We start from the raw sequence: 21,979 nt of genomic DNA, 5'->3' as shown, positions 1-21,979 counted from the left end.
AAGATGAGGCGACCGCATGTGCGCCGAGGGTACACAGTAGTAGCCTCCTGAAAAACAAGAACAAAGCTGGCTGCTGATCAGGTTATCTACGGTGCTCTGAGGCTTGTCACTATCTTTTCTAGGGTTTAGAGCACTAGAGCCTTCACCAAAAGAAAAAAGAAAAAGATTAAGTCAAAAATAACTGTCAGCACTCCTTTACAGCAGAAAAAAAAAAGACAACTTGATGCACTTCCAAAGTAAAGAAGCAGCCCAAATGAAACATGCTAAACGTTCATTTCTGCTGCCTACTATGGGCAAGCTACCTGAGGTGCCCGACATGCATTTGTTTTGCAATGTTCGGGGATGAGAAGTCGACGATCACCCGCTTCTTGGGCTCCGTTCGGCGCGGTGGCAGCACTCCTGCAGTCAGGATGCAACGCACAGATGATGCAATGTAAACTGGGTTCAGTTTTACATTGATGAAGCCAGGCGGAGCCAATGATGTCTCGCCAATCATGTCACTCATTGGAAGTTCTGCGAGGATACGCTTGGCCACCTCCATAGGAGGCATTGGCTTCCCAGCCTTTTTCAGTGCCTGCAAGCAGAACACAGTGGTGCTGTTTGGCTTGGCACTTATACCAACTTGAACAAATGTGCAAGTAGTTGTTTCAGTTTGGATAAGTTCTTTATTACAAAATGCACTTTGCTGTTTTCAAAAATGCCATGCTTTGAGATTTCTTCACAAAGACGCATGCTCCTCTTAAAAGAAAGTCAACTTCAAAAAATAATATTATGATAGTTTTGGTGCATCTTTATGAGCAAAGCCCCCACCTAAGCTTTAATTCTCCTTCACGTATTGTGGGTTCGCATGCACGTATCCTTGTCGCAAAATGCCATAGTTACCCTATTCTGACGTGCTCAGCTACTACATATCGCTGAGGTACCGGAGATTTTGGCCACCCAGGACATTAGGCAGCCAATATTCAAGGTGAGCTAGAAGTGATATTGTGCGAGCATCTCGCTCTCCAAACATTCGCTTGCACCGATCGTTACTTCTTGTGGTGGGCAGGAGCAAGGCAGAAGCGCCAATTGAACATCGCCTACTCAGAGACGTAGGAGCCAAACACAAACATCTGGAAAGCAAGATGCTCGCGCGATCTCGCACTATCGCCAGAATAATGGAGGTAGGGCCAAAATCGTGCCGTGTTTTGACGTGTATGACCTCTTTCGCACCGTCGGCAAGCACATGTGCTCAGAGTGCTGCCATGTAAAACCTGCCACCTTCAGTAAATTCTATATATATGTCACACCATTGTATAAGGTGCACTGATGAAAAAAATTGGGAAAAAATCTGCATCTTATACACTGGAAAATACAGTAGCCTCTATCTAAGTGTGATGTCTTGTTGAGTGAACAGCCGCAGACACTGCAATAATGGAAGAAACATCAATTTGCAGTGATGATGCAGAAAAGCCCATCTAAGAACACAGACTGAATGTAGTCACCTTAAAGCACAGTTGTTTTCGCATATAGTGCTGCACCCTCACGAGCAAAAGCATTCACTTGTCTTCACACAGAATGCTGATTATAAGCAGCAATCTTTTGTTCTTGATAACACTGCCCAAAACGTTTGGGGACACCTGGCTCTCTCGCTTTCCTTGATGTTGTTTTCCCTGCATGCCTCTTGCATCTCCTGGAATTTAACATCTCTGCATAGCACATGTTGCAGCAGAAGTTGGCGTATTTGCACAGTAGTGTGAGAGATGGTGCGAGTGTTCTGCTGCTAACACCACCTGATGGTAGGGATACTCAACTCACGAGGAACTAGGTTCCCACTTTTTATAAATTAGGGTGAATGTCGCCGCGGCACCACCCTGCGAAAGGCTTCAGAGTGGGACATGGGGATGGGCGAGAGTGACTGTTCAAACACACTTCTATTCATGTGATTGCACCCACGAACAATTTTGCCATTGGTATTTTGGAAGGGGCAAACATATTCACTATCCTCGCGCGGCAAGTAAGACCTCCTTGATTCACCAGCACCCATTGGCACGTTCCATTCTTTGTAATTCTGCTCACTGGCTTACTTTATAGAAGGTGCAATAAATGCCCTTTTGCTTGTTACCACCGCTGTGTTGTCGTTCCTATATCCGAAAACCATGCTAGAGACCCCACAAATTTAACAGTAAAAATTTCACACTTCAAGTGCCATGACTGAAAGGACAACAAAGAAGAGCTCAGAAGGGTTCCTCAAGCAACTTTAGTGAGAACAAAGAAAACTACGATGCACCATTTGTGCCACGCGCGTTTATTCCGAGCCATGATCCAGCGACGAAACATTGCCGCGAGCATCACTGATGGTGTGCTATGCTTCTGAAAACAGGATCCTGCAGCGACACAGCGCTACAGACAAACATCCTGCATGCTTTTTCCATGCTGTTTTGTTTTGCTCCAAAGTTACGACAAGGAAAGTTTGCCAAAGTCTGATGCCTACTGTTAGCATTGGGTGTGTTCGTGTACTTAGTCACTGTGTTTTTCGTCGGACGAGGTGAAGTGATGGAGCAAAACCATTCTCAGGAGAAATAAGAAAAGCACATGCAGATGAGACAACATTACGAGTGTCTCAACAGGAAAGATTTGTCAAAGCAACCTTCAGTGCAAAGATTCATTGCTGCCAGCTCAGCACGAACAATTGTTGTCAGCAGTGTTATAAGACAACCGAGCACCTAGCAGCGTTGTTAGAGCGTTATGCAGCACTGTCAATTGATTGCTGTCCACCAGTGCTAACAATCAATGACACACACTGCTTGAGCGAATGTTACTGAATTAGTGACGGTCAGATGTTTGGTCGCAGTGTCTGTTTCCTTAATGTCAGCCCCAGTACAAGTCGTATAAAATTATGACTGTTAAACTTGTACCTTTACAAGGAAACTTGGCATAAATTAAAGTCACTCTGTGACTTAGTACTCTTTGCTCACTGCACGCGCCAGCTGTAGAATGCCTGCTACGAGTACACGAGCGGTTTTTTCATTTCGCCCCCACCTCTGTGATGCCAAAATGCACAAATGCTCCTGTACTTACCAACTAGTTAGCACCTAAATGCTGTGACTCAAAAGGTTATTCTGTAAGCACTAGTGGACAGTGCCTCAGCTTCCGACACACCATTATGTAGCCCTTGCACAGATGTCTACAAGGCCACATTGACACAAGTGTATTTTAACAGAGGCTCATACAGATGGTAATGCAAAAGATGACATGTTTGTAAGCAAGTAAGTGGTTGTGTATGAGGGTTCACAAATATTACGATCAAGACTTCACAAGCGAACATGAAGGAGAAACATGCAATGAAATGAATAGAACTTACATGAAGTGCACCACATACTTTTTGCACATTATGCCACAACCGCACTTGTTTTCTATTACAAGTATGATGCTCATTCGTCTAGAAGACAGCCAAATATTCACCTGTGACAATGGCATTGCAGCATTGCACTGGTAGTCACCAAATTTTTCATTGGTGCTTGGCAGCACCGGCACCAGTGGTTCTTGGACATCCGGAAAGGCAGTTTGGACAGCATGAACAAACAGTTTCAGCAGGGAATCACGGGGGCATTCCATGAAATTTCGTCCTTTGGCCTCCTCCTCTTCAACACTCTGCAGAGGAAAACAAGGGTTAGGCATCTTACAGTGGTTTACAAGCGTACTATGTTAGGGTAGTTGGTGCATACCTACAAGAGGTAGGTGGTCCAAGGTAAAAATACACAAGAAAAAATGCTAAGCGACCATAATCTTTGACTTAGGTGTCTTTTAGTGGCACTTGCACCTCAACGTTGGTGTTCTTTAGGTTAACTTTAGGCGAACCCAACACACGAACTTGGAGACAACTGTTTTCCATTAATTAGCTAATTAAATATCACGCCACCTTCTTGTGTGTGACGTCATTAGTCATGTGGTTACTTCCACTTTCTACATCCGGGTTTCCAGGAATTTCAACAAAGTCGTGCTCATGTGGCAGATCTCTAAAGTATGATTCTGTGCTTTGGTGGGGGGTAATCAGTGATTTCTATTTAATTCTAACTATTCCATACACTTCAGTAACTAAACTTATGCTCTGATATCATATTGCTATATGCGTGTGGTATTTGATTGTTTGAACGAGGCGTGTGGGCGCCATCACTTGAGAAAAGAGGAAGCAGAACGAACTGGGCTCGCACTGCGAATCTAACCGATCAGCGCTGCAACCGCTGTTGTAACTATAACCTGTAAATAGTTGCTTGTCTTACTGAATTGTCCTTCACTAACATTGTGGTGGAGGTGGAACGTTCCCCATCCTCGCCACGGAGCTCTGAAGCCGCCTCACTGTCGTCTTCTCAGCCATGGCTTCCGATGGAACCACCCCGCCGCCACCTACACCTGCGGCGCCAACCACAACATACGTTACAGTTCCTAGTCTCCGTGATCCTGGAACATTCTCCACCCAAGATGACATTTGACGTCGACGACTGGTTCAGCATGTATGAGCGTGTTAGGCAAAGCCACCACTAGGACCCTACCATCATGCTTGCCAATGTGATCTTTTATCTGGATGGGACACCACGTGTCTGGTTTCGCACCCATGAGATCGAGCTCTCCAGCTGGGACATTTTCAAAGAGCGGCTTCGCGACCTATTTGGCCACCCGTCAGGTCGCCAACAGGCTGCGCGAAAAGAGCTTGCCACCCGTGTCCAGTCGTCGACCAAATCGTACATCTCCTACATACAGGAAATGCTCGCGCTTTGCCGGAAAGTCGACGAGCACATAACCGAGGGTGACAAGGTGGGCTATATCGTTAAAGGCAACGCGGACGACGCCTATAGTCTTAGACGTTAGAAACGTCTATAGGACGTTTCTAACGTCGACGCCATCGTCAAAGAATGCTGCCGCTTCGAGGTAGCAAAAAGCCGCCGCGTCGTCCCATAGTTTTCCCGGCTCCCAAACACCCCTGCCACGTCCTCTTGCTCTGCTCTTACCGCTAGACCACCATTTGAAGAGAACCTCACACGTATCGTGCGCCATGAGATTGAAGCGGCGAGTCCGGCCTCCCTTCATCCACGACCCCCTGACAGTACCTTTGACCAAGCAGCCCCCTCTATTTCCATTATTCAAGCAGTTGTGCTGTAAGAAATTGCAAACCATGGCATCCCTACCGCCTTCTCTGTCTCCTGACCTGATTCCGCACCCATTCCCATGTCCACAACCTGTAGTGACCAGTATTTCGATCCCAGACCACGCAATCCTGCTGAATGGCGAACACCAGACGACAAACCGATCTGCTTCCACTGCCACCACGTAGGTCATGTATCCCATCACTGCCGTATCACCTGGATACCGCTGTACTGGAGCTCATTCCCTGCTCCTCGCCCATACGCCGACGCTCGCCGTTATTCATGCTGGCCGCTTTTCCTCGCCAAGCAGACGGACGGAAAAGTAGGCCATGCAGCTCTTGGAGGTAGTGCTGCATCACATTCATTCTGTCCAAATCTTCCGTTGACGCTCCTCACCAACACGAACGTCATTGAAGTAGATGTCGATGGTGTTCCATTGATGGCATTAATTGATACCGGAGCCCAAGTATCCATAATGAGCGCTAACGTATGTCGTCGCCTCAAAAAAGTTCTTATGCCTGCCATCACTCGAGCCGTACGCATTGCCAATGGTGCCACTGTTGCCGTCAGGGGTATGTGCACTGCTCACATCGGAATTGCTGGCCGCCAAGTTCCAGTCATGTTCACCGTGCTGACCAGTTGCCCTCATGACCTAATCTTCGGGCTCGACTTTCTGACGACGCATTCTGCCCTCATCGACTGTTCCACCGGTATGCTGTGCCTTGAGCTTCCTGTTCTTTCAGACATTCGCCCCAAACAACTGAACACCCCCTGCACTACTGCGTTTGTACCCTTACCTCCAAAAACCCTAACTTTCGTTCGAAATGGCCTCAACAGCAACCGTGCTTCACGGCGACTATGTCATCGCACCTATTCATGATGTCCTCCTGGCGCGCGACATCTCTGTGCTACACTCCGTCGTAACCCTTGCCGCTAATCGGATGTGTTTCCCCATTGATGCACGCCCCCCCCCCTTATGTAATTCCTTCGTGCCCTTAAGGTTGAATAAATGAAATGAAATAAAATGAAGAATGTTATCAATTTTGGCTTGACAAAGCAAGTGTTACTTAATGTCATAGCGGTGGCCCCGCTCCGGCCAGTGACAAGACGACCACGTCACTGCTTTTGCAGCCAACGAGTCTCCAGATACTCCTGATTACCCGCAGGATGCCTTGAACCCCAACTGCCCATTATGTCCCATGGTCACTCCGGACGTCGCACCTACCAAGTAGCCACCCTATATCGCCTTTTGAATTCCTAACGCGACATATTTGACACTGACAATCGACCACTTGGTCAGACGTCTCTTGTTAAGCATCAGATAAACACTGGTTATGCTGTTCCCATTCACCGCCAACCATATTGCGTGTCCATGGCAGAGCGGCAAGTTATTCAGCAGGAAGTAAACAAGATGCTCGCCAGAGGCATTGTTTAGCCGTCATTGAGTCCTCAAGCATCGCCGGTCATGCTCGTCAAAAAGAAAGATGGCACGTGGCGTTTCTGCGTTGATTGCCGCCACCTAAACCGAATTACTGAAAAGGATGTTTACCGTTTACCACGAATCGACAACGCTCTTGATTGTCTTCACGGTGCAAAATACTTTTCGTCCATCGACCTTCAATCTGGTTATTGGCAGATTTCCGTCGATGAGCAAGACTAAGAAAAGGCCGCTTTCGTCACTCCAGATGGCCTCTGCCAATTAAAGGTTATGCCATTCGGTTTATGCAATGCCCCCGCCACGTTCAAACGGATGATCAACTCTCTGCTTCAAGGTTTCAAATGGTCAACTTGCCTTTGTTACCTCGACGGCGTCCTTGCATTTTCTCCTACATTTGAGACGCACCTTGAGTGAGTCGCAGCTATCCTTGGTGTCTTCCGCAAGGCTGGGCTCCAATTAAACTTATCGAAGTGCCACTTCGGGTGCCACCAGATTACAGTGCTAGGCCATCTCGTTGATGCTTCCGGAGTACAACCTGACCCGGAGAAGGTTCGAGCAGTAACAGCTTTTCCTGTACCTCAGTCTGTCAAAGACATCCAAAGTTTCGTGGGGCTCTGTTCTTATTTCCGACGGTTCGTGAAAGATTTCACAGCAATCACTCAAGCGCTCACTGAACTTCTGAAGAAAGACGTGCCTTTTACGTGGGGTTCCCCTCAGGCTGCTGCATTTTCACGCCTTATCACGATTCTCAGCAATCCGCCGATCTTGGCCCACTTTGACCGGTCCGCACCTACAGAGGTCCGAACAGATGCCAGTGGTTATGGGATCGGTGCTGTCTTATCGCAACGCCAACACGGACACGACCGCGTTATAGCCTATGCTAGCCAGCTCCTGACAACTGCAGAGCGCAACTATTCGATTACCGAGCGCGAATGTCTTGCTCTTGTCTGGGCTGTTTCAATGTTCCACCCATATTTATATGGCAAGTCCTTCTCAGTAATCACAGAACATCATGCGCTCTGTTGGCTTTTGTTGCTCAAGGATCCTACTGGCTGGCTCGGTTGTCGGGCCCTCCGACTACAAGAATATCCCTACACAGTGACTTACAAGTTGAGACGCCAACACCAGGACGCAGATTGCCTCTCTCGCTACCCAGTCGAAGATGCGACCTCTACGTCTGATACTGACACCGACGCCTGTGTTCTCTTTGTTTTTCCACTGCTCCACGTCACCGACGAGCAGCGCCATGACCCCTCCTTGTGTATCATCATTGACCGCCTGGAATTGGCACTTGCCGACAGTTTCCTTCACTTATTCACACTTCAAGATGGCATACTCTACCACCACAACGTTCACCCCGACGGCCCTGCATTGCTCTTTGTGATCCCTAAACACCTTCGCTCGGCTGTTCTCCACGAATTTCACGACCTCCCCACTACTGGTCACCTGGGTGAGTCACGTACGTACGACCGGATCCGCCAATGCTTCTTTTGGCCAGGGCTTGCTCACTCCGTTCAAAGATATGTAGCTGCGTGTGAGAAATGCTAGCAACACAAGACACCATCGACACTCCCTGCTGGGTACCTTCAACCCCTCGACATTCTCGCAGAACCATTCTTTCGGGTTGGTTTGGACTTACTTGGCCTTTTTCCTCTTTCTACCTCTGGGAAAAGGTGGATCGCTGTGGCCACAGATTACGCCACGTGCCACACCATCACCCGAATGTTTCCTACAAGCTGCGTCACAAATGTCACCGATTTTCTTCTACGCGACATGATTTTATTACATGGAGCTCCGCGACAACTTCTCACAGACCGTGGCCAGACATTCCTATCAAAAGTTATTGTAGACATCCTGAAACCCTGTGCCACGAGGCACAAGCTATCCACGTCATACCATCTACAAAGAAATGGCCTCATGAAGCGTCTCAATCGCACTCTCACAGACATGCTCGCGAAATATGTCTCTTCAGACCACACTGACTGGGACTTCGCTCTACCGTTTGTCACATTTGCTTATAATTCCTCGTGCCACGACACAGCCGGTTATTCCCATTTTTCTTTCTGTTCAGCAGAGAACCAGCACTGCCCCTCAACACAACCCTCCCTGTTCACGCGGCACCAACCAGTGAATATGCACTTGATGCCATCACCCGCTGTGCCCATGCAAGGGAAATTGCCCGTGACCACCTTCTGAAATCCCAAAAGAGCCAAAGGCCTTTGTACAACTTGCTAAACCGAGATGTGCACTTCCCACCTGGTTCTTTGGTGCTTCTATGGTCTCCGTCGCGTCAGGTCGGCCTGTCAGAAAAACTGCTGTCTCGTTACACACGCCCATACCGAGTGCTTCGTGCCGTGACTCCCGTCACCTACGAAATTGCCCCTGACACCCCATCTGATTCCCAGTCCAATGATATCGTGCACGTTACACGTCTGAAGCAGTATCACCCTCTCAATGATGACATTTAGACGCTCCAGGACGTCACTTCTGCCGCCGGGGGATTATGCTACACGTGTGTGGTATTGGATTGTTTAAATGAGGTGCGTGGGCGCCATGACTCGAGAAAAAAGGAGGAAGAACGAACTGGGCTCACACTGTGAATCTAACCGGTGAGCGCTGCAACTGCTGTTGTAAATATAACCTGTAAATAGTTGCTTGTCTTACTGACTCATCCTTCGCGTAATAATATCTATAATGAAATCTATGAATTTTGTACTGCACTATTTTTTTTTTCTTTCCAATTTATTTTGAATTTCCTCCCCAGTCTCTCTGGGGGTGAAACGGAAGTAATGCGCAAGAAACAAAGAGTGTCACTAGATGCTCATGCCACTAAAAAGCAAAACGGGAACAGCATTTCTTTTTTTTTCTTCTTGTTTTTACCTTGCGTCACGTACCTCGAACGTCTTGCAGTGCGACATACTCACTGTAGTTACACATTAAGGGAAAATAAGAAGACATCCACCCAATCGTAACAATTGCTACGAAGGAAACCCATACGGGTTCCTCCAAAGAAAAGCGTCGCAGTTGAAGAAAAATTCGTCCTGGTCCGGGACTCGAACCAGGGACCACCGCCTTTCCGGGGCAGCCGCTCTACCATCTGAGCTAACCAGGCTGTAGCAATTGCTACGATTTGGTGGATGTCTCATTTTCTCTTAATTACGTCTCTCCACCTTGGGGGTTTACGCATAACTGTTACGTCAGTTACATATTGTTCACTTCACTTTGAGGGTGGCGAAGTCAACGCACCCTCTTTTACCTCGATGACCGCACAATGTTAAACGAGGTAGCAACTGACAGCAACGCATAAAGTTATGCGTCTTAACTTTTTTTTTTTTGCTTTATAACGTTCGCTTTGTTCATGATCACCTTCGATGTCGGATGGTCGCACACGTCATGTGTCAGAACTAACATTCTGAAAAGTTGGTACTCTAACAGCAACGAGCTTAGAACTGCATGACGCTGACTTTCAAACACCGTATCACGACACACCGTAGACTTACCCTCTTGAGTATCTGGAGCCTGTACTTGAGCTTGGCATTTTCAGCACGAAGAGCAGCCAATTCGGGCGACGCAGAGATGTCATCGCAGATGCCATTATCAAGCGCCTTTATTTCGAGGGCAATTGCCTCTGCCTCACCTTCCTGCAGGAAAGAAAGATTGGCTATCAGAAAATACGGTCTCAACTTTCTTTGAGGTAGAATTATTATCAACATCCAAAAAGTATCGTTGCAATACCGGTCGAAAGAGAGATTAATAAAGAAGTGGATCACAGCGTGCGATCACCGGTAAGCGTACATAAACGTAATTTAACAGTAAACGAGAGAAAATAAGCACTCCAAATAAGCGTAAGCACTCCTGGACTAAGGAGCACTTATAAAATGCAATTTCTGCGGAAATCAATTTGAGTCAACAGAAACGTACGGCTTTTTCAACGTGCTTCGTGTATTTCTCTAACTCGGCAGGCTCCATGTTGGACAGGAGAGAAGCGCTTAACCGGCTATGCATGACTTCTAAAGAGTAGAACAGCGCTCAAACTAATTTGGATCGGTTTAGATAAAACAGTAGCAATTAAATTATACTGATATTTTTACATTATTAATATTGGTAAAAGTTAGTCGGCTAAGAAACTTTTGGCTAGAGTGTAACTTGGCTAATTGTTAGTTTCTAGCCGACTCCGTGTTGCATGGCATGGCCGCGCTCATAAACCATCATAAACAAACATGGTTGGTTGTTTGAAGGTGGTGAGTATTTCTGCCGTAGATATCAAGTGTGTGATAATTGTGCTATATCCTATAGTGACGCTGCAATCTGGGTGAATGTGTCCGAAATTGCTTTTTAGCCGTTACAGCAAGTGGTACGGCATAGCAAAAGGCTGCAGAATTCGTAGCCTTTCACTTTCCGTTCATTACTCTGGCTGTCGCATAGAATGACGCAGCGCTCTGAAGTAACACGAGTAATGTTGGAAAAAAGTAATAATAATAAAAAAAAGGAAATGATGGTAGATTTTGACAAAATACGGCTGCGGGGTTTTCTTTTAGGACATTACGCTTTGTTTGCCTGAACTATAATTTACGTTGTTTTCCGTTGACTGTGCCACATTTTGAAATTTCTATAATACTTCATGAAGCTGAATAGTGAACTGAGGTTTTGTGTATTGAGGTTTTTGTGTACTGCTTTATGAATGTCAGGCATCTTTTCGAACACCACTTACAGCGCGTACATAGATAGGGACCAAAAGAACGACCAAGACAAGCGTGGTCTTCGTCGTTCTTTTGGTCCCTGTCTATGTACGCGCTGTAAGAGATGTTTGAAACAATGGAATACCAACTAGCCGATACACAAACCCGGCTTCAGGCATCTTTTGCCTAATTCCAGGCAATTTGCGGTGGGCAGCTAGGTACCTGTCTCGCCTCGTTCGGGGCCTTTCAATAATGTTAACAATCACTGGGCAAGATTCTGACCGGTGTCGTAATAGTCGCGGGCCGCTTTTTTCGTTGCGACGATAGATTGGATTTTTTACAGGTACTGCTCCAGGAGGGCACGTGTAACTGGCAAACGGAGGCCTCAGGAGAGCTCCTGAGGAGACTGCGCAGGATCTTCATGGCACACAAGGGGTAGCGGGGGAATCAAAGGTGGAAGTAGGGCGGCCCTTGGGTTGGCTGTCCGCAACAGTTGGCTGTCGCGGACAACCAATCTAACACACCCCTGGCACGCTTAGGCCTCGGTGAGCCCCAACCCACGGACCAGTCCAGGTTCTAGCTTTGATGTCCTTGTTGCGGCTTTGGTGACCTGGAGGCGCCGCCAATAATGCGAAATAATGACATGTTGCTACAACTAGTAAACAACACGATTGAATAAGTATAATTACGTCCAACCGCTAACTTGTGACGCCAAGTTCAGCACTACCGCGCCCCATGACTTCTGCACCACCCGCCAGAACTTTGCCCAACCTCTGTGTCGAAAGGTACATCGGACGTCAAGAATGCAGGCTTTCTCGCACCTTACGGCGCTCTACTTTCAAAATAACATTACTGATCTTCCCGGGGGGGTAGTAGCTTCGCTCGTGCGATGCTTTTCGTATGCTGCTCTCCGTGACTTTTCATAAGCAATTCTTTAGCACTCTCCTTTGAGTTAAAACATCCTTCTACAAAAACGTGACCAAAAATCGGTAGGCAGGAGCTGCGGAGCTAGCGAAACGAAAGCTCCGACGTATTTTTAGCTTCTGTGATTAGGGTATGTCCGATTTAGCTTTAGACACTTAATAAAAAAATAGGCAGCATGTTACACTCCTGTAACATGTGAAGGCGAAAGCCTGCTGCACATGTAATGGTGACTGGCGCAGCATGGCCTTAGTCGCTTTTGCGCCATTAAACCCGAATTAACTAACATGGTAATGCATTAAGTTGTTTGATAGGAGGTGTCGGACTGCTTGCAAGACATAATGAGCTGCAGTGTGAAGTAAACATACTGCACTGTAGGTCAGTTTCCTCAACGACACATACGAGTTCCTAATGTGCTAAAGGTTATTTCGTTCTTTCTTTCATTCATTTGTTCTTTTTTTTTGTTTCTTCTTTCATATTGAGCCATTGCATCTTTGCTTGCTTATGGGGGTATGAGCCATTCCAGATATTTTTTGTACTACTCATCAACTTTTTTAAACACTTGATATTTTTTGAACCACTCGACTAGACACCGTCTTTTTGGGTATGAGACATTGCAACGAGCCACTTAAAGCTTTCACTTTAAAATAGGAAGATCGCACGAAAATATATGAATCTGTGATAAGCGAAGCTTTCTTGCTGTTGTTGCGTCAAAGCATGGCTCGTAACCACGAGGGGGACTGGCCACACTGGAATAAATAAAAAGTACAATTGAAATATTACTTCAAGGGGTAAAGGAAACCATTCTAAACTAAGCATTAGGCAACTAAATGATGACACGAATTTTAAAGGGCCCCTGAAATGGCTCGGACAGATTTTGTAGACACTTAGGGTACAGCTAAAGTTAATCATTCGCATCACAATTTGTGTGAAGCGTCTCATATTAAGAGAGCTACAAATGATTACAAGTTACCCTCCTCCATAGTCTTGCATTTTCTCCTCAACTCATTCGCCGCGTGATCAGGGCTAAGCTCCGCCATCACTGGCTCTGCGTCATGATGGCACGTCATGTCATCGACTTCTGGTTCTCTCCGAGTGAGCACATGAAGCCTCTCCGAACTCTCCACCAGGTCCCAGTCGACTCCAAGCGAGAGCTATCGAAGCAGCGTGCATTGCGAGCATTCTGTCGCAGCGCTGAATGTGTCTGGTATTCCGGTAACCACAGGCAAGCTGGGCGTTTCAACGGATGGCTGGAGGCAGAAACTCAAGCTGATGAAGGAACTTTAGCGTAGACATACGTGAGTGGCCTGATCTTGCGAAAAATTTACACCAACAGCAAAGAAGAATACATTTCATTACTGCTACCGTGTGTGGTTGAGCTCTGTGCCACCAGGTGGCTGCACCGTGCAGACCATTCACATTTGCGCTTCTGCTCATCCCGTGAAATGACATGGTCAAACGGCCAGGCCTTGACCCCTTGTGTTTGTGTTTACCGGAACACTGGACTCACGAAACGCTATTGCAGTAGTAATCCTCCGGTGTAAAGTGATGGCCACAAACGCACAAATCTTGTCGCCAATTGAAAAGTGGCACTCCGATGCGCTGCAGCCAGTCTGCTCGTCTGCTGCCTTGCAGAAGGGCATGATGTTGCAGCTTGACATATTGCCAGTCGCTACGTTTGCCGCCTACCACACAACAAAGTCGAATCATGGTGCTCGCGAAAAGACAGAACGACTCTGACTGCGGCGCTCTCGTCGAAATGGAGCACATTGTAACACAAGCATACGACAGTTGCTGTGTGCCGGAAGTGCTTAAGTGTAGTGAGAAATTGTTCTTCTGCATTCTCTTTCTCTTCCTTTCTTTATAGAAACAAATTAACTAGCATTCCAACTGTTACGGACAACATTTGTTCACCATAAAGTTGGAAAAATTGTTGATGATGCGCCCTGGGCAGCCAATCGTATAGCTTGCCCTACTAACGTCATTGGGGTAAATGACGTCAAATGGGTAGGGGCGGCTTAGAATTCAACCGAGCGATGTGCTGTAATCGGCAGCGATGTACATATTTAAAACCTTATAATAAATTACATGCTTTACATGGAACAGTTAGATGCATCTATTAATGATCAGAAGGACCTATTCTAATGACTCTGTATGTTTGCACAAAATCGTCAAAATCATTTCAAGGTCCCTTTAAGAGTGCCTATACATAATCTTTGGAGAAAAAATAAAGTGAATAAATAAAATAAACTGCTTCACGGTCAGTACCCTAGCAGCGTAACCTTGCGGATGCTTCAGTGAACTTTTGCAGAGCAGTATTCATGGCTTGTGCCTTGTGCCTCATGGCTTGCGCCACAAGCCATGTGCCTTGTGCCACATGGCTTGTGCCAACCCACGGCTTGTGCCTAATTGACAGGCACCAAAGGACAAAATGTTTGGTGTTTTAAGTGCTAAGCCCAGGTTACCAGTCAGAAATATGAGGAACATTCTGGGGAGGGATGAGAAGCGGTGGCAAGAAGTAAATAAATGGTCAATAGTTCCTGGTTCATTACAGAAAGAGCAGAGGTTAGTCATGGATAAACCAGATCTATAAAGGTAAAAATTTAGGTGAGGAACACTGCAATGAAAGCTTAATGACGTCACCTCACACCATCGTGAAAGGGCATTTGCTTGTGTTCCCCAGAAATTTTAGACGTCAAAAATCATCAGAAGAAAGTAGAGATGATTCAGTATAATTTAGAAATAAAAGGCGTTTAAATCTAGCTCCTCTTGTAAAGGAGAAATGAGGAAGAACATTTAAGACCCGACCATTTAGTGACAACGATGGGAGTGAGTAAGCTGATTCATTTAAGAAGATTCCACTATGTCTAGGGACCAAAAAAAAGTGGACTTCAGGCATTTTCTGATGAAAGGGTCGAAAATATACTTGGCAGGTGTGATTGATTATAAGAAGTTCAATGTGTACTGACCGAAAGCACATCTGTAAACAATTATTACTTTAGATTTCTGTGGACCCAATTTTTTGATGGCCAGAATAATTGCCAGAAATTCTGATGGAGAGCAAAAGACCAGTTAAGCTGACTTGAAAAGATGCCAACTCCGGCCTTTGTGTAAAATTTTACGCTCACAAAAATCTGTTTTTCATACTGAAACTGACAAGAACGCCATTACCACTGTGCTGGAAGTGACGTATGACTCAACTGTAGAGAACCAGCGCCTGTGTTGTCTGCTTTTCTTCCGGCTTGTCGGCTCTCTGTATTCATCGAGCAGAGATGAGGAGTGCATTGAGGTGACCAAGCTAAGGGACCTTAGTTACCTTAGAGCGAGTGGACAACTACCGCCATATGTACTAAAGGATGGGAAGCAGCTGGGGCTTGGCACAAAGTGAATGTAAAGGTTCGCCCGTTTTGCTTTCGTGGCATTGCATTCTGGCATCGCTTGTCCAGCAGACCGTGCACGGGTGACTGTGCTCGCGAAATGTAGCCTGTGCAGCTTCATCTGCAGTTTACATCCTTTGTGTACATTGGCTGGCCCGCATCACACTTGCCTGCTGTGGCATGGTGCACGCTTACACCCTGAAAGCTGGGACAAGAAAGGTGTGTTCCGGCTTCCCTTTGCGCCGTGTTGTGTACTGGAAAACCCTCGCTCATGTTCAAGCATGTATTCAAGCACCCAACGACATTGCAATGCGTCGGCATTCTCTGACAATACTACTTTCATAGCATATGCTATGCATCCATAGCCCATTTAGCCTAAGTAGAATTTTGTTGCAATTGGCCTTGGATATTGAAAGTACTAATTGAGTGTGCTGTAAACCATCTGACAGGAAGACAGTGTGGCCATCCTGTTCACACATCATTATACAAGGTGCACTCCTGGCATTTGTGGTGTGTAACCGTGTGGTGTGTAACCGTGTGGTGTGTAACCTAGCATCTGAGTATTATCAGGCCGCTCCTCTCTATAATGCCTCTACGCCTTGAGAATATTAGAAGAGGTCGGAGCACTCTCTACACCTGTACTTTGTCACTTGAAAAACGAGTCTTTCTGCCAGAATCTGCTCAGCTATACATGTAACCCAGAGTGCGCTTTAGTGTGTTTTATTGCTTCGACTTAGTCATTTCTATAGTCAACCAGAGGAGACTACATCCTAGTCCCATTTTAATGAGCTGGACATGGAACTCCTTATGGTACTGTGAGCACATGGCAATGTGTACTGCTGTATGTACTCCAGTACTTCATTCGTCCATTCATGGTACACACCACAGGTGGGCTTTTCATTTTAAATATGGTTATACAAACAATGCTAGCTGAATATCAGCACTCTTGGCCCATCTTAAAAGTGGTGGAAATATTGTCTGTCTGGATTCCTGCATGCTTAGCCCCATGCACGATGTAGCTGCCATTAGAGCATGTAGCTTTCTCCGCACAGTTGTCCTAACCATGCAGGTTTCCTTTGTGGTGGAACATTTAATTACAGTGACAGTATTTACAGCTATATGCAGCAGAGAGTATTTAAGTTATAACGGTCAGGCAATCATAATGCACATATCATAAAGCAGCCGGAGGCACGCCTGAACAGGCAGTTTTTCTGCTAAGCACATGGTGCTCACAATGTGTGTCCAGCTTGATAGTGTTGCATTTTGCATTCTCGCAAAAGGTAGTTTTTATGCCCTGTATACAGGAAAAGATATCAATGTACACATGTGACCATTGAATAAACAAACCTGTGATTCTCTTTACCAGATCAAGTCGCCAGAAGAAAATGAAAAATGCCGGACATTTCTTTTGGATGACCAGGATCATACGCTAGGAAACGCTCTTCGGTATATGATAATGAAGAAGTAAGTTTATTTCTCCAGTAATGTTTCTCCATTATAGTGGCCGCAACTTGATATTTCACTTTTCAGCCCACAAGTGAAGTTCTGTGGCTATGCCATACCGCACCCCTCTGAAAGGAAGGTGCATCTTCGAATAGAAACCTATGGTAAGTCGTATTTCTGGTTGTAGCTCCTAACGGGCCAGCAGAAGTCACCATTGTGTGTGCGTGTGCGTGCGTGCGTTTTTTCTGTCATATTTTCTTTTTTTTTTTACTGCCATTTGTTTTCTTTTTTGGCTTAGGTCACTTGAGTCCTTCATTTCTCCCTACGAATTCCCTCATCATTCATGCCAGCCCACCTTGTTACTTCAGTTTCAGGTGTCAGTGGTTATTGTGGTAAAATTAAACCCTGATTTAGTGGCTTTGTCAGATCCAAGCTGTCATGTTTTAGCTATATAAATTGTTTTATGTTCTCATCACAGTCATAATTGGTATCAATGTTTTTATGTGTACAGGGTGTTTCAGCTAACTTGTGCTGAGCCTCACAAAATCCACATGTGCATTACAAGAATGCTACCAAATTAGTAACTTAGTGTTGGTGTCTGTCTTCGTGAGCATTTATTATTTTTTTTACTGTGAGCTTAGGTACATAATTAAAAATAACATTTAACCAACTTTTAATGTATTGCTTTGAACACATTATTTTCAATGAAGTTGTAGAGCCTATTGGCACGTATCAAAATAATTTCTTTCCATGGTAATAGCTGCTGTGGTTTTAATTTTTCAGGGCTCCAACGGCAGTGTGCGAGGTTTAAAAAATGACCATGCGACTAAGCTCTTGACCACAATAATGTCAGTCCCCTCAAACTCGCTACCAGTGACTGATCGATGCTGTAAGCAGACCGAACGCATGAATATGCCTCAAGCGAAAATAAGGGATAGCCACACTCATTGTCTCCGACCCATCGTCATTCCTCGCCAAAACCCCCTTGACCTTTCTACCCTGCCTATCAAGAGCAAAAACACTGACAGGGCTTCCAGTATTGCTATGCATTATTTATCACATATTCCATAGCTCCATTTGCTTCATTGCTTCAACATTCAAAATATCTCGGCAAAGGTGGAAGCCAGGACCATTGTTTTCAATGCACCTTCGTTGCTGAAGGCCTGTTCGTGCCTTTGGCCTGCGTGTAGTATCGATTATTCATTCGTAGGATGTTTAAGGGCAATAATGTCGCCATGTGCAGGTGCCTAGTCTTGTGGTAGTTTTTATTATTATCAGCATTTTCATTGCATTTCAGAAAAATTAGAATGACAACAGGGTATCATTACAAAAAACATTTCGATATTTGTTCATGGGCTCTACCTCTACACCATTGAAGATTTTTTGTGCTTAAAGTAATATGTTAAAAGCTGGTTAATTAGTTATTGGTAAATAATGACCTAAGCTCCTAGTGAAAAAACATCCCAGGTTGCTCAGGAAGACTTCGAACAATACTAAGTTGATTGCATTCTCATGATGCACACGTAGATGTTTTATAGATTGGCATTAGTTAGCTGAAACACTATGTCAGGGACAGAAGTGCTGTGCCAATTGCGCCAACTTGTGCCAACCCATCGAGCTGCGCGATGGAGGATAAGTTGCTTCACTTCACTTCATTTCACTAATTCTTGGGGGGGGGGGGGGAGGAGAGCACATCTAGGTACTCGGCAATAATAATGGAGTGACTGTGCCACTGGATCTTGATGCCCTTGGAGCACATAGTGTGTTGCCTTGTGTCTGGCATTCACTTCAAATGATGAGCAGTAGTCGAACAAGGAATGTCGCTGAAGCTAACGTTTTGACAGAGGGACTTGTCTTTGTCAGGACGGACTTCGACAAGTGCCCTTGTCAAAACGTTGGCTTCAGTGACATTCCTTGTTCGACTATTGCTCATCATTTCAAGTTTCCATCTTCTTGTGAAGTTTTGTCTTTTCTGGCACTCTCTTTGTAAGACTTGTAGCACTTAAGTGCAAACCAGACAATATTGAGTGCACACTATACAGATAAAGTTGTGAACTAACTTGGAAGAACCATACACAGCGATCGCTATAGAAGTACACCTTGATTGGTTTGTAACCAAATTTATAAATTTTGTGCGTAGAGGTACAGCATGTTATTGGAAAAGAACTGGCAATTCACATCCAGTTATTCAAGCCCCAGCTGCAAGCTGCCAACTATTCATTGTGTGTCACAGAAAAGTTTGTATAGCTTAGCTGTAACACACCTCACACGCTGCTTCACAAGTTACAAGGCTGGTTGATTCGCTGTAAATCCCTTTTGCAAAGCTCAGTAATGTATGCAGTGTGTTGGTTGTCAGTTATAGTGTATTTGTGTTGTTCCTTGATATATTAGGCACAACTGCAGTTGAGGCACTGAAAAAGGGCTTGCAAGACCTGCATGAGATGAGTGAGCACATCCTGAAGGAGTTTGAGGTGTGTATACAAAGCGTGCTGTTAGCTACTCTAACATAGTGTGTTGTTGCTAGTATAGTTCAGCAGTTTTCATTGTTTTTCTAAAGGTGTTAATTTTCCGTTACAGAAAACTGTGGAGAAGCACAAAGCAAAGAACACAGTAAATGTTGAATGATATACTTTATTTGTTAAGCCTGTTCTTTCTGTGTGGCCATCTCATTTCGAGAGGTTTCCAGCCATTGTGGCCTAAGGTAACGCCAACAACGTTCACCCCGTGCCAAGGAAACTCTTTAAGAACTTGTCGCTAATTTCGTCATTAAATGATGAAAATGGCGGGACGACAACTGTATGACGAGAATTGGATGATAACAATGGAATGACCACGACGCCATTATGACAACAGTATGACAACAAATTCAAGATAACCACCGTATGTCGACGACACAATGACGACCACGGCATCACAATGGTGGCAAAATCACGATTGAGTGATGAAAACATTATTATGATAGAATGACGTCGCTAAAACTGCGAAGGCGATATGACAATTTGATGATGTTTTTGAAATGAGGATGGTAGACAGCGTTACGAGAACATAACTGCAATGGCATTACCATGCCTGTGTGAAGACGATGGAATGACCACAAAGGTAGGCATCATAACACCGAGGAAATTACTGTAGTGACTCAAGTTAGATATATACCGTATTTACTCGCATAATGATTGCACTTTTTGTCAAAAAGAATTGACACAAATTCATGAGTACGATCATTACGCGGGTTAAATTTCCCACGAAAAGAAACATTTTCTTTTTTCATCCAGCATTTGCTGCGGGATGACAAGCACGCGGCTGCCGCTGTCAGTGCGGGACACCAAAACAAAAATGGCGGCCGGCGGAGCAAGTCAAACGCGATTATTTTTCTTCTCGTGAGTACATTACATGCATTGAAACAGTTTCTTCCGTATCAGTAATGAATAATATCGTTAATGTCGGCAAGTTTGCGACAATAACTTAGCCATGTCCACTTTGAGGGGACAGAAACAGAGATGGGCGCGCTTAGCTGCCAGTGACAGAAACACATGGCGGGCATGCTGCGGAAACTGCGGCATATGTCTTCACTGCTATCCTAATATGGCACATTTCCGTTAAGGGTGGGCGAATACTTTAGCTGCGTTACAAGCGTCGGCGTATGAATAAGGTACACTTCTAACATATCAGTGTAAACGTGGCCACTATCGTTGCCGCTCACGATTTGTTGCTCACGAGTGCAGACGAGAGGAATCGAAAGGCGCCCTTTATGTTGTTGACCAAAACCATTATGAAGCCTACGAATAATAAAGCCGAGGCAAGTTTGGTTGTAGCTTTTTTTTTTCATGGAAGTGCGGAAAGTGATAAAAGGAATGAAATGGGGCATCTGCTTAAGAATGTTGGGTGCGTGCAGATCGCTTGGTATGCCTTCAAGAATCATTCGCATAGCATTGGACAGATGGTAAGCATGATCATCATTAGCTAGACTTGGCACACGACATATCGCTGACAAGTTCAGGGTGCGATCATTACACAGGAAAGAAAAAAAATCGAATTTTGACGACAAAATTCAGGGGTGCGATCGAATTACGGGAGTGTGATCATTATGCGAGTAAATACGGTAGATAGAAATTGCCTGAAGTATGCAAATAATGCTAATGGCATAAAAAAAATGGGGTTTTACATGCCAAAACCACGATCTGATTATGAGGCACGGATAATGGCACTGAGAAGAGGGACGTATAGTGGGCACTGTTGATGACTGGTGCTCTTTTTCCAGTGCATTAAGAGCGCTGCTAATATACACTAATCTGTATGGCGTACCGCTGCTGTGTTGTGGCCTGCTTGCCCCAACTTTCCCATAAACCGGAAGACACTACTGACCTAAAATTTGCATAATCTGGGCTGCAGTTGTTATGGTCTTCAGTTTTGTGGAGTTTCAAATAGCATGCTTGAGCCTAATCCTGACCCGAGCCCAGTCCAGGGCTAAATCAACAATTGCTTACTCGGCCCGAGCACGGCACACAGGCCTGTGCTCTGCTCTAGCCATGGTTACCCATTTGTTCTAGTCCAATGCAGGAGAACAATTCTGATACGTTGACTGAAGGTGACCAGCAAGTAGCAGCTGGGGCATATTGCAATGTTGGCATCCCAGCAAGCATGCAGCTAGCTAGGAGATGTCTACCTTCCAACTTGATCTAGCTAAGGCCACAGCTAGCAGCATTCTTTCGTAAGCTGTATTCTAGACCTAGACCTCTACAAGCCAACTGGTAGCTCAGCTAATGTTACAAGATGGCTAGTAGCCATCTTGTATCTAGCACTGCTGTAGCTGCAGTGTAGACATTCTATGTTCAGGCTTGTTTCAGCTTCGCAGGTACTATAGTTAGCTCTACTTGTCTACAATCCTGGAAGGTTGAATTCTTATTTTACATGTCACTACAAATGCACAAGCAAGGCAGCAACCACAGTAAAATTTTCACTTAGACTGTGGTCAGTGTCTTTCTTGTGCCAAGTTAATTG

The 21,979-nt window shown here is 45.3% G+C and overlaps 2 protein-coding genes across 3 annotated transcripts in view; one reads left to right on the top strand and one right to left on the bottom strand.

Annotated features, from left to right (window-relative positions):
- ArgRS (arginine--tRNA ligase-like protein) overlaps positions 1-10,639 on the bottom strand; it is an 83,416-nt gene extending 72,777 nt beyond the window's left edge. Inside the window, exons 1-4 of the mRNA XM_075688064.1 lie at positions 10,483-10,639; positions 10,062-10,202; positions 3,445-3,633; positions 303-574 (exon numbers count right to left, since the gene is read on the bottom strand). Coding sequence (XP_075544179.1) covers positions 303-574; positions 3,445-3,633; positions 10,062-10,202; positions 10,483-10,566 — 686 coding nt within the window. The 5' untranslated portion in view covers positions 10,567-10,639. The remainder of the gene's footprint in view (positions 1-302; positions 575-3,444; positions 3,634-10,061; positions 10,203-10,482) is intronic.
- Positions 10,640-10,694: 55 nt separating this feature from the next.
- On the top strand, positions 10,695-19,614 carry Polr1D (RNA polymerases I and III subunit AC2 l(2)37Cg). Of its 2 annotated transcripts, none has more exons than XM_075688070.1 (5): positions 10,695-10,802; positions 16,905-17,002; positions 17,069-17,145; positions 19,373-19,452; positions 19,539-19,614. In XM_075688070.1, the coding sequence occupies exons 1-5, from the start codon at positions 10,782-10,784 to the stop codon at positions 19,593-19,595; spliced, it is 333 nt and encodes a 110-aa protein (XP_075544185.1). In that variant the 5' UTR covers positions 10,695-10,781; the 3' UTR covers positions 19,596-19,614. The 2 variants fall into 2 exon arrangements, with proteins under 2 accessions (XP_075544185.1, XP_075544186.1); XM_075688071.1 differs by having other exon boundaries at positions 10,697-10,802; positions 19,559-19,614.
- The last annotated feature ends 2,365 nt before the right edge of the window (positions 19,615-21,979 follow it).

The sequence above is a fragment of the Dermacentor variabilis genome, chromosome 4, assembly GCF_050947875.1.
Source record: "Dermacentor variabilis isolate Ectoservices chromosome 4, ASM5094787v1, whole genome shotgun sequence".
NCBI classification, from domain to species: domain Eukaryota; kingdom Metazoa; phylum Arthropoda; class Arachnida; order Ixodida; family Ixodidae; genus Dermacentor; species Dermacentor variabilis.
The sequence above is the reverse complement of the archived record's forward strand: the minus strand, read 5'-3'. Positions and strand labels throughout refer to the sequence as shown.

Coding starts and splice junctions, on each gene's coding strand:
- Polr1D (XM_075688070.1), top strand. CDS start 10,782: ATGGTTGGTTGTTTGAAGGTG. Junction 10,803..16,904: donor TGGTTGGTTGTTTGAAGGTG/GTGAGTATTTCT, acceptor TCTCTTTACCAG/ATCAAGTCGCCAGAAGAAAA. Junction 17,003..17,068: donor CGGTATATGATAATGAAGAA/GTAAGTTTATTT, acceptor TTCACTTTTCAG/CCCACAAGTGAAGTTCTGTG.